This window comes from Pangasianodon hypophthalmus, chromosome 20 (assembly GCF_027358585.1).
Source record: "Pangasianodon hypophthalmus isolate fPanHyp1 chromosome 20, fPanHyp1.pri, whole genome shotgun sequence".
Classification (NCBI taxonomy): domain Eukaryota; kingdom Metazoa; phylum Chordata; class Actinopteri; order Siluriformes; family Pangasiidae; genus Pangasianodon; species Pangasianodon hypophthalmus.
The window spans coordinates 19,526,782-19,539,324 of NC_069729.1; the positions used below are offsets into that span (position 1 = coordinate 19,526,782).

General features: G+C 38.2%; 1 protein-coding gene across 13 annotated transcripts in view; it reads left to right on the top strand.

The window, feature by feature from the left end:
• The first annotated feature begins 2,241 nt into the window (after positions 1–2,241).
• The window catches only part of LOC113538092 (calmodulin-binding transcription activator 1-like), a 226,555-nt gene continuing 216,253 nt past the window's right edge, over positions 2,242–12,543 (top strand). For 10 of the 13 annotated variants that reach the window (XM_053227048.1, XM_034314130.2, XM_034314131.2 and 7 more), the window contains exons 1-2: positions 2,261–2,297; positions 8,801–8,902. In XM_053227048.1, the coding sequence (XP_053083023.1) occupies positions 2,273–2,297; positions 8,801–8,902 (127 nt within the window). In that variant the 5' untranslated portion in view covers positions 2,261–2,272. Of the gene's footprint in view, positions 2,298–4,236; positions 4,545–8,800; positions 8,903–12,543 lie in introns of those variants that run through there. The other 3 variants (XM_053227049.1, XM_053227050.1, XM_053227051.1) reach the window with 3 other exon arrangements.

Genomic DNA, 12,543 nt, shown 5'->3' on the forward strand with positions numbered 1-12,543 from the left:
CTTAGAGTACAGCTATTTAAACAATGAGGCATATTATTTATGTGGACAATTATATTTTGGCTATTTACTGGAACCACAAGTAAAAAACAAAAAACTACAGACCCCCTTGTCTATGCCTCATAGAGTCCTTTTTGGACAAAGGGTTCTTTTATGTTTTTTTTTCTAGACATGGACATTTTTTTAAAAAAATATAAGTGATATTTTGAAAAAGTTAAAGTTCTTATAACATGCAAATGTATCTAAAGACTGTGGATATGTTCTAAATAATTGATGCATGAAAGGGTTAAACTCATGCAATCAGAGCTCAGCTGAGGTTCAGACATGACAGATGTTTTGATGCCAGGTTATCACCTCTAACTGCAGAACAATCCTCTTAATTTATCCATGCTCTCAATTCACTAAAAACCAAATAGGCTTGTAAATAATGTCACATAAAATTGAATTACTTTTTTTTTCTAATAAAAATGTGCTCTGTGAGAGGAACGTTCAGGAATAAAAATGGCTCCAATTAAAAGTCTAAATATTATTGCACAGATTTAAACAATGAGCCTAATATTTGGATTACATTCATAAAATAAATTTATATTGAGGACCTTTTTTCCATTGATGTGAATGTTTAAAACTCCACATAAAATAAATCCAGTAAAATAAATCCCACTTTGTCAGAAAAGCAGCCATGAAGTTATTAGAGCTTCTCCATCTCCTAAAAGATTATTTAACACAACAACAGAGCGTATTCTTCATCAGTAAAGATTTATATTCATCAGAGATTAAAACAAAATGTTTACTTAATCTGCACCAGATTTAACCTTTAATTATTTATTTAAATGGTGATTAAATTGTTAGATGAAATAGTGTATAAAGTAAATCTATATTGCAGTATTAAAGGGGAGCTTTCTGTCCTTCTTTCTTTCTTTCTTTTGGGTAACTGGTTGTAAAACTTTTGAGAACCCCTATACTAAAAGTACAATAGGTGCAACCCTTGTACATCTTGTTGCCTTGTACCAAGAAAAAATTTGCAGTTCCTTTATTTCTGAGAGTTGTTAAAAATGTATGTGTGCCGTCTTTTTTAAAAATAACAACACTGTTGGAGTTTAAAATCAGTTCTGTGAGGTTAGGAAAGGACAGGAATGTGTCATTGGGTAGGTTTCACTGATCATTCAGGATGGTTTTCTTCGCTCAGACCTGGCAACCCTGCGGTGCAACGTGATTGGATGAAGCGAGAAGGCTCGCGCGGTGGAGCTGTCCGTTCAGCACCACGCGCTCCTTCAGCACTTACGCGGAGAACAGCGCGCCCGCACGGGCACGAGCATGCAAACGGGCACGAGCATGCAAACGGGCACGAGCATGCAAACGGTAAAAGCGGACAGAGATTTTATAGGTCTGTGCATGGAGGAATAGTGTGTCATATCAACAAAAAAATAAATACAATTATACACGGAGCATCATGTTGGCCCCTCGCGCGCAATCTAGTCGGGATGAATGATGTGATTTAATTATTATTATTATTATTATTATTATTATTATTATTATTATTATTTAATTGAACCCGAGCTGAAATCAGTTAAGCAGTTATCCTTTTATCAATCATAACATATAATCCTAGCACTGATTACGGAGAATATAATCCTACTAAATAAATAAATAAAAATTAAAAGTAAATAAAAAAAAAAAAAAGTGCACACAACCAATGACGTTTCATAAATCCAGAAATAATTGTCTTCAAACACAAAGAAAAAAAAGGCTCTTTTGCCTTTATTTTTAATATATTAGTATAATTATTTTTCACAATGTTTCACAGATTTAATCGCTAATAAAAGCGGAAAAACTGTTAATATTTATGATACTTTTATAGCTGAAGATTTATAGATTGTATCTCTGTCATCTTTATTTACCTGGAAATGTAATAATAATAATAATAATAATAATAATAATAATAATAATAATATTTGTATTTATTTTTGGCAAATATAATATTATAATAATAATTATTTGTTTGTTTGTTTGTTTGTTTGTTTCGAAGAGATTGTCACTGATTTTTGTCACACGCTTTTTTTTTTTTTTTTTCCTGACCAATGAAAGACCCCAATTTTTTTGGGCTCGCCTTCAACCGTGCGCGTCCCCAACCCCCGGTGTTCTCGTGAACGCGCGTGGTACCCCCCCCCCCCCCCCTCCCATCCCCCCCCCATCCCCCCCATCTCACTTTCACCCCCCCCGTACCGATCGCGAGGAGGAGGAGGAGGAGGAGGAGGATGTGGCGCGCGGACGGGAAATGGCTGCCGAAAACAAGCCGGAAGGTAAGAGAGAAAAATAAGGGGATTATTATTGTTATTATTATTATTCCTGGCATTATTATTAGGGTTGCTGCATTTGTTTAGCACTGTATTTGAGACGCGCTCGTGATTGATTAGATTTCCGTTAAGGAAGGACGTGACGGAGGACGGAGCGCGTGATATTTTGCGCTTCATCGCGAAAAGCTGAAACGCTGACGAGCTTTAGGTCCAGCTCAGATCTGGCTCAGGCTTCTCCAGCTCTTCCATGTGAGGATAGCAAAGCAGGAGTTGGGCTCATTAATAAAGAAGGAAAGAAAGAAAAAAAAAAGTGAAATCGGTTTTGTGTGTGTGTGTGTGTTTCTGTGAGTGTGTGTTGTGTGTTGTGTGTGTTTGTGTGTGTGTGTGCTGAGGTTGTGTTTGTAGTATTGGTATGGTGTTATTATTATCATTATAATTTGTGTTCTTGATGTCTGAGGAATGAACAGAGGCACGTTAGAGGGATGAAAGCGAGCTGGGAATGGGTGTAAGGGTGATTAAACAGAGGATATTACTCTGTGTGTGTGTGTGTGTGTGTGTGTGTGTGTGTGTGGAAAACCGGGAATGAAATGACCTCGCTTATGATGTGAAGCGGGATTCCTTCACACCGCCACCCTTCATCCTCATCCTCATCCTCATCACATCTCATCTTCCTCCTCCTGGTCTTCTCACAGAGAGCAGAGGAAACACCACCGTAAAGTGAAACTGTTCCTCAGTTTTCGGATTATGTAGGCTTTTGTGTGGGGTGTTGTGTGATGTTGTGTGGTGTGATGTTGTGTGATGTTGTGTGATGTGATGTGATCTGGTGTGGTGTTATGTGGTGTGGTGTGTGGTGTGTGGTGTGTGATGTGATGTGATGTGATGTGGTGTGGTGTTGTGTGGTGTTATGTGGTGTGGTGTGTGGTGTTGTGTGATGTGATGTGGTGTTGGGCTTTGTGGTGTGTGGTGTGGTGTTGTGTCATTATGGTGTTGTGTGATGTGATGTGATGTTGTGTGATCTGGTGTGGTGTTGTGCGATGTGATGTGGTGTGGTGTTGTGTTGTATGGTGTTGTGTGATGTGATGTTGTGTTGTGTGATCTGGTGTTGTGTTGCGTGATGTGAATTGATGTGATGTTATGTGAAGTGATGTGGTGTTGTGTGATGTGATGTGTGATGTGTGATCTGGTGTTGTGTTGTCTGAAGTGATTTGTTGTGTGATGTTGTGTGATGTGATGTGAATTGATGTGATGTTATGTGAAGTGATGTGATGTTGTGTGTTGTGTTATGTGATGTTGTGTGATGTGATTTTGTGTTGTGTGATGTGAATTGATGTGATGTGTGTTTTGTTATATGAAGTGATGTTGTGTTGTGTGATGTTGTGTTGTGTTGTGTGATCTGGTGTTGTGTTGTGTGATGTGATGTTGTGTGATGTGATGTGTGATGTGGTGTTGTGTTGTATGATGTGATGTTGTGAAGTGATGTTGTGATGTGATGTTGTGTTGTGTTGTGTGATGTGATGTATTGTTTGATGTTGTGTGATGTGATGTTTTGATGTGGTGTTGTGTTGTGTGATGTGATGTTGTGTTGTGTGATGTTGTGTGATGTTGTGTTGTGTGATATGATGTGGTGTTGTGTGATGTTGTGTGCTGTGATGTGATGTTGTGTTGTGTGATGTGATGTTGTGTTGTGTGATATGATGTGGTGTTGTGTGATGTGATGTTGTGTGATGTGATGTTGTGTTGTGTGATATGATGTTGTGTGATGTGATGTGATGTTGTGTGATGTTGTGTTGTGTTGTGTGATGTGAACTGATATGATGTGGTGCTGCGATGTATCGCGTCGCTTTTTCTTTTCTTTTTTTTTAAACTCGATCGGATTTACAGCGCTGTACTACGAAAACGTCATTGATTCCCCCTCCTCCCTTCCTCCTCCACCTCTTCCTCCCCTCCTCCTCTTCCTCCTTTCTCTAAATCTGTGACTAAACACGGCAGCTGGCTGTTCTTAGTCTTCTTCTTCTTCCTCCTATTTTGAAATTTGATCTTTTTCTTTGTTTAATTGGGCTTTTTCTTTTCTTTTCTTTTGCTTTTCGACCGTTGAAGCCATTTAAATTTCAAAACTACTGACAGCTGTGCGCGCGCGAGCGACAGAGAAACCGTTAGAGAGCCAAGCAGCCCGCGCGCGCGTTTTACGTTGGATTTGTGGAAGGTAGAGAAAAAAAAAAAACACCTGAAACTGACGAGGCAGCAAAATGAAAGGTACGTTTGTTTGTTTGTTTATTTGTTTATTTGTTTGTTTATTTTAGTTTTTTCCCCCCCAAATAGCGAACTATGAGCGGAAATCATAAATAAGAGCTTTTCCAACGAACTTTTGGTTGTGTTAAGGAATTTATCGACTGTTAAATAAACCCCCAAAACTAGGAGCAGTATTAGCATGTTACATTTATGCTAAGCTAGCACAAGGTTACATTTGAAGCTTGATGAAGTATGATGTTTGTCAGAACATTATTATTATTATTATTATTATTATTATTATTATTATTATTATTATTTTATTATTGTATTTCTTTCTCGTTTTATTTATTTATTCCAGGGTTTGTTTACATTAAAGAAATTAAAGTAGAGAAGGTTATTAGTCTGGAAAGAGTGAAAAAGATTGCTAATATTGTGTGCACATCTTTTTTTTTTAATCATCATTTGTTATTTTTAATGGAAATGACCACAAGATGGAGACAAACGAAATTTCAAATCCTACGTGTGCTAAAAATAAGAGACCATTTATAGCTTCACTGATTATATATATATACTGTATAGTGAACTGAGGTTCATTTCCATAGGGAATATGGGCCATTATCTCAGAAGAGGATCCTCATATATATATAAATAAATTCGAGGTGCTTTTATTTAAACCATTCAGACTGAGATGTTGTGATGTGGCTAATCAGGGATTCCGTGTCTGCGTAGATTTTGTCAACATTTAGACATTTAGTAAGTACTTCATTTTCAAGTGCCATGGTCAGGGTTTCGAGAGCTCCACCAGGGGGCGACATTGAGCTGCGTTCAGCTCCACAGCAGCACCCGTACAGTATGTACATTGTGTTTCCATCAAAGGAGCAACTTAGTCTTGTTGAGGTTGTCTTAAGAGTTCACTTACATTCATGTTTATTTTACACCCATGACATCCCGTGTTTAGCTTCTTAAACAACAATTTGCAGGGAAACTAAAAAGAAACAACTTTAATGGATGATTTATGGCTCTGGTGAGACATATACACATATCCATATGGTACCTAACCTTGATAACAGTGCCTTTTGTTTGCTTCATGCCCATGGGAAAACGTGTTAAAGTAATGTAGCATAAAGAAAGTTGACGCTTTTTTTTTTTATACCAAGAAGAGACCTGTTTTGACCTTCCGCAGAAGGAAACTGTGTCGTTCATTTGTATCTGTCAGTCTTTTTTTTTGTTCTTGCTCCTCGTTTCCTGGATCTCATAGTCTTTTTGTTCTGTTCTACGGACATCATAGTTCTTTCACAGGAAGTGTATTCTCCAGTGGTTCTCGCATCCTTGCAAACAGCTGGAGATGTTACAAGGATCCACGCAGCTTCTTCATCCCTTAGATGTCTTTAGAGTTTCGTTCTTGAACGTATCATGGGCCGAGAAACTTCCTGTTCCTCTCTCTCTCTCTCTCTCTCTCTCTCTCTCTCTCTCACAGTCAGTCAGTTCTGTACTCCACTCAGATACACAACCTGCATCTTCCTGAGCTGGGAATTAAGAAGGTCAGGACATACTGTACATCCTACATCCTGAACACGTCAGGATATCATATCAGTGAGGCGAAATCTTGAGGCAGTTGCTGTTGTGTAAAGACGAACTCCTTGGGGAAGTGCGATCAACGGCTGAGGTTGATAAACAGCAGACGCTGTTGATAGCAAACTTATCAGATTCTCATCACTGGGCTATAACTAGTGCAGCCTTTAAATTGTGCTGGGTGAATCAGCTCTGCAATTTTGTTCAGCTAATTGAATTTAGTGAGGCTGCTATGGATTAAAAGATGTCTGCTCTCTCTCTCTGACTCTCTTACACTCTCACTTTCTCTCATGCTTGCTCTGTTTTAAAAAAAAAAAAAAAAAGTCTTACTCGTTCTTAAGAGACCTTAGAGATGATTTCATGGATTGGTTCAGACAACCAGAGGGAGAGGGGGCGTAGTAGTACAAAATAGCTTCATTATGTCTTAATTGGCCTAATATTTTGGTTGCGAGTTGTTTTTTTTTTTTTTAAAGTAATTGTTTATGAAACTTTCATGATAAGTTAACAGTAGGACTGTTACAATACCAAAAGTTGGAGTTTGATACCAGTGTTAGGTGAAGTATCACAATTCTCGAAACCTAACCTATACTTTGGACCCAAAATTCGGATTTATCAGAAAAGAGCTTTTATGTCTTTATTTAAAACTTAGTAAACTTAGCAAAATAACAATTTCTTTACCCAACAATGTGAAAATAGCTGGACAGTTAAACAAGAAAAATGCTGCTTTGCATGAAGATACTAAAATGGACGATAGAAATAGTGGAACATTAACAGGTAAAACATTTGTAAATCCATATGAGATCATCTGGTAATCAGTCTACTAGTAATATTTTCTTGTTAGCTAAAATAAATTAGCTTGTTAGTACCTTGCTAGTTTTAAGTAGTCTAGGTTAGGTCTCATTGCCCTTGAAGTGAAAAGACAAGAATGAGCTGGCTGATCTAATTACCAGCTAAATTATATCAGCTATCGGGATTCAAGTGTAAAGGTGTAAAAGTGTAAAATGTCTTTAAAGGCTTAGAGCCGCATAGAGCTGACCAGTCAGGATGGCTGAGGCAAGCTGCAGTTGTCTGAGCATTAATTTCGTAAGTTCTCTCCAAACACATGCACAAAAATGTCATAGTTACAACCTACAAGACTGTTCGACCCCAAATGAGACCAATATAAATGTAAAAACAGAGCTCTTCGAGTGGCGAGTAAATGCTCACAGAGTGAAGGGTGCGCTTGTGCAGTGTGCATTTACTTGTTAATAGTGTTAATTCGTAAGGTTACAGTGTTTGGCCTGGTTAATATCTATCACGCTTTGAACACCAGTATTCAGAATAAGGAAGAGTAAAAATTAGACGATGTGTTTGTGACAGCGATGATGGAGAAGTGAATCCAGCATCAATGCAGTCATGTGCCTCAAATCAACCTCTTAATAAAAAGTTTAGCCATCTAACCTGCTGACTCTGTGTGAAGTTTGGGATGCTTGTCGGTCAGATTTTTCACCATCTTGGCTGTTTTGCAGCAGAGGGAATTATAACACCTTTTACATTCTGTTTACTTGTGTCTGTTTGTTGTCAATCTTCATTAGCAAGGTAAGAAAAACCACAATCTTTGAACCGCCATTTTGTATAATTTGAAGGCATTTTCTTTATCCGTGTATCTGATGCTTGAACGACTGATCAATCTGAGTCTCATTAGCACGCGCAGTCTGAAGTCAGATTAGTGTTCACTCTGCACTTGGGCTTTTTGACTTTGATCTTGTATATATTTCGGTGTTTGCATGAAAGATTCCTTCCTTTCCTAGATTCCTTCCTTTTTTTAGACTAAGCAGTTCTACTAATCAGGAATCATGATTATTTGTGTTGTATATCTAGCTGATAATTCACTTGTATTGTATCGAGGGTGGAGTGAGATCTGTTTGACTGTGCAATATGCCACATTTCATCTAACAGCAAGATATTTTCAACGACCTTCTGACCTTTGCAACAAAAAAAACACTGTCAGGCTTTATTTGTACATGACCTTGTGATGTAGTCACATTGCGTAATGTCAGAAAACACTTTGGGAGTGAGTCTTTCGATGAGAAACGTAGCAGAATATCTTTCCAGAATTGTTTTTTTTTTAAGTGCAGAAAAGGGAAACTGAACATTTATTCCCCAAAAGAGCAAAAAGATTAATCAGTTTGTCCACATCGAAATGTCAAGCTGTCACCATTCAGATGAGTGTATTTGAATCCTGCTAAATTAAAAAACGTGACATGCAAATTTTTATTGCATATTTGCTGTCTTCTGGATGGTGTTACATTTGTGCAGATGTTAAAAACGTCTGAGATCAGGGTTTACGTTGATTTGATTTGCCTGCCCTAAAATGTTTTATTAAATAATTGCTGACTATATGACTGTAAATAAATTAAAAAAAAAAAAAATAGATAACTAGAATGTAAAAAAAAAAAAATCTGTAGATGCCTGTTGTTTCTTTGTCTACATTATAAAAAAAAAAAACATAGAAAAACCCCAGTGTTGAACATCTCAAACATCTCTGGATGAACTTTTCTGCATGACAACCATGTAATACATTACCTGTCACAATATATTACTTTAAACCTATGGCTGCAAGCATAACCAAGTAAAACCATTGCACGCTAACATATAGCCAAGAAAATGACATGTTTGTACTTAGAGAACCTCCCTTCATTCTTCCCTCCTCGCTGTGCCGCCCATAGGACTGAAGAGAATTCGTAATGCAGATCGAATGTACAGAACTTCCGTCAGCTACGCCAGCCACACTGCTACTAAGGGTGTCCGAGATGACACCGACACCAACAGTAAGAGAGCTGGCTCACTTTCACACTGCATCCCTGAAAAACAACAACAACAAACAAACAAACAAACAAACATTTAAAATGACACATCATTTGCCCTTTCATGCATTTTGCTAATTCCCTCATTTCAGTGCCGTATCATAGTGCGACCCAGAAGCTAGCCTTGCATGTAGAGTTTGCTCAGGAAAACCGTTGATGTTTCTCAAATGGTAAAATCATGCCGTAATTACACCACAGAAAAGAAAGAAAGAAGTAGGTGTAATAGATTTGAACAGATGTAAGTGTAATACGTTTACTGGAGTGTAGCGTTCAGCTAATGGAATCAAATCGATGAAACTGAGTCCCCATTATGCAGGAGCTGTATTCAAAATAACCCAGCGCTCGCTCTGTGGCTCTGTGGGTGACTTCTTCTTCTTTTCTGAGAGAGAGGGAGTGGGGAAATAGGCGAGTCATCTCTTGGTGGATCAGGTTTTTTTTTTTTTTTTTTTTTTTAAAGCAAGGGCTTCATTGTCATTCAGCTTCATTACAGATCATGTTTATTCATGCATGGCCATGGTGCACCGGAACGCGCAGCATATTTTTGGAGGCAGCAGCTCATTGTCATGCCTAATCAACACACAGCACACTCTGAGCAGAGCCTAGGCATCAGCTCGTGTGTGTGTGTGTGTGTGTGTGTGTGTGTGTGTGTGTATGTTTACTCGCTCACTTTCCAAGAATGCCAGAAAAAGAAACCACTGTTATGTCCCCTTGTTTTTTTTTGTTTTTTTTCAGCTCAATTTCTTTTATCCAGAGGTTTTCAGTGCCTTCGCTGAGTGATCAAACTGTTTCCAAGAGATGCTTGTTTAAACAGCGGCCAAATGGCAAAAGGTTCCTCTGCCTAGTTGTTAACAAGCTCCACAGCGTAATTAGTGGCTGGTTAGATACATGTCTTCTGTGTATCTTGCTGTGTTGGTGTTTAAGCCACTAAGGCTCAGTTTGTCAGGTTTCCAAATCAGAAGTAGTACAAAGACATTTTACCATCAGCAGAGTCGTTTCTTTGTTTACTTCCCAAACGTAATTCACTGATCATGTGTCAGATCAGACCCTGATCAGAGGCCAGTAGCAGGTCATTTGCTACTTTAACCAGTGCCATGATGAGGCCTAAACCCTGATTGAAAAATTTCACGTATGCAAGTATGAGCTTAGCTACGGAGCTACAACGTTGGCAATAAAGGGGAGGTTTGTGCTTGGCATATATTTTGTCAGCTAGGTCAGGCTTTTTTTTTTAAATAACTGTGAGTTTGAAAGATTTAGGTACATAACCAATGCTAAAACATAAGTACTGTTTGTAACAGAGATTCAGTTGCTTCTGGTAGTATAGGTCTTGTGTATTTTTCTCAAGTAGGACCTGCTTCTGAAGTTAGTATGCAGGTAATGAAATAGTCTCTCCTACAATCCTGAACCTGCACCCCAGTCAGTCTGGGTGCTTTACTTTATTCGGTTTACCAAAAGCCTTAATTTTTTTTTTAAAACTCTCAATCCCTTTCTGAGAGCAGCATCAGGTCATTAGTTATCTCTAGCCTGAGCTATTCTTTGTTATTTTTTTAAAAAAATATTCACATATATTCTGGCAGAAGAGTCATGACACAAGATGAAGCGGGACTGTGGAGACTAAGAAAGTCAGATCTTTTCTTTTTCTTTGTCTTTTTCACAAGGGTGACAGCACATTCATTTGCTCCCTCTTGTATCAAACCCAAAATCCTATTTCTCGAACAGTTCATCAGCTGTGACACTAGTTTCCAAAATGCTGTAGCAATTAATAGAAAACTCTTTGCCTCAAAGATTACACAAATTGGTGGAACAGTGTATTAATTGAGATACATAGAATAATCAAAAGATTTATACACAGCAGAAAGAAATAAATGATATGCTGAAGTGTTTTACTCAACACCAGAGAGAAGAGAGACTGCATAGCTCTGTATTTAGGTTCAAGTCAAAGTTGAGCACAACGAATGTTTGGAATAGACTAACTTGAACCCTGTGAAGCTTCTGGACTCCACTGCCATTTCTGTCTCTCACTAGATGCTCTTTTTTTTTCACTCATCCTAAAACTATTAAACTACTAGTTCCTAGTGCTGAAAGCCTATCTATGGATGTGTTACTGTACGTCTGTAAGAGAAACAAAGTATTGATTTAAATGCACATATGCTGCACAAGTTAAAGGAGGAATCATAAGACCTATGATACAAAGTCAATGTCTGTCATAAAACGCTTTGGTATTAAGAGAGAGAGAGAGAGAGATAGAGAGAGGGACGTGAGAGGACAGATTGTTCGCCAGCAGTCTAAAGTGCATTTTGTATGCATAGCTTAGCTCTTTATCCATTTGTATTCATACACTCATTTGCATGATTGACTCCATGTGTATTTGAGCATTCTCATATCTCCTGTCTTGATGAATGCCTCCGTTAGTGAAAGCTGCCTGGATTTGCTTGTTGTCCAAGAGTAAGATACGGATTGGTACCCCCTCCTTGCCCTTGCATGCCCAAGTAAGCAGCTTCTCCCGCATGAGCTAACTTCCTGAAATCAACACTGCAGCGTTATCAAGACATATTTACGTTTCTTCGAATTAAGCTATGCGTGTTCCCATGTGCATGTGTAATTTCTGTAGCTGTCTTATAAAAGATGTTGTTTCTTGATGCAGTTAATTTCTGCTACTCCACTAGATATTCAATTTATAAAACCTCAGACTTTGACATCCCCAGAGCATGCACATTTAATGCATTTGATTCAATATCTTATTGGAGAAACAAGCATTTATCGAACCAGTTATTGCACCGCATTTTGATCATTGCATCAGAAGAACATATCCAAATGAAGGCCTCTAGGATAGGTACCTTACTAACCTAAATGGTAAAACTCTCTAATACAATCAGAGAAATTGTCTCAGGAGATGATGGTGATGCTTTCATGGTTAAATTTAGCATTTAAGCCACACAAGTGTAAACAAGATATCCTCTACTCAACTGCCAGATAGTTATCCGGGGCGTGATGTATTGAAAGACGCAGATGTGGTCACTGATGGTAATGGAGGACGGAGTCAATAAAGGAGCAGTATTATTACAGAGAACAATAGAGCAATCACTGCTTTGATTGGTATTGATCTTGGAGCGGGCGGGTGAACTGAAATTGAAACTGACCAGCATGACCTGAAGCACAAAAGCAAAAACAATGTCATGGTTCTGCCTGTAAGGACTCATGTACCCATGTTAAAACGTTGCATTATTTTAACTCCAATGTAAATCGATTTCAGCAGTGATGTCCAGCGAGGAGAAAAATATAAGTTCTACCTAACATTTTTGCTATTTTTCTTTTTTTTAATTACACCTTGCTTTTTTTCTGACGGCATGGATTATCTGACAACCACAATACCATAAAGCTCTCAGGCAAGCGTGGCTCATCATGCTAGCTTTTTCATATGGTTTATTTCTCCAGTTTTCTGTTGGTGTCACAACCTATTCAGGAGACTTCCTCACGACTCATATCATAGCAAAAAAAAGTTGAAAGAGCATCACATGACACAAAGGCAGAGCAGGAGAGCACTATTGATCCAGGATCATTTTTTTTTTCTTCGTCAGCCCTTTTTATCCCTCGGCTATCTGGAGTGA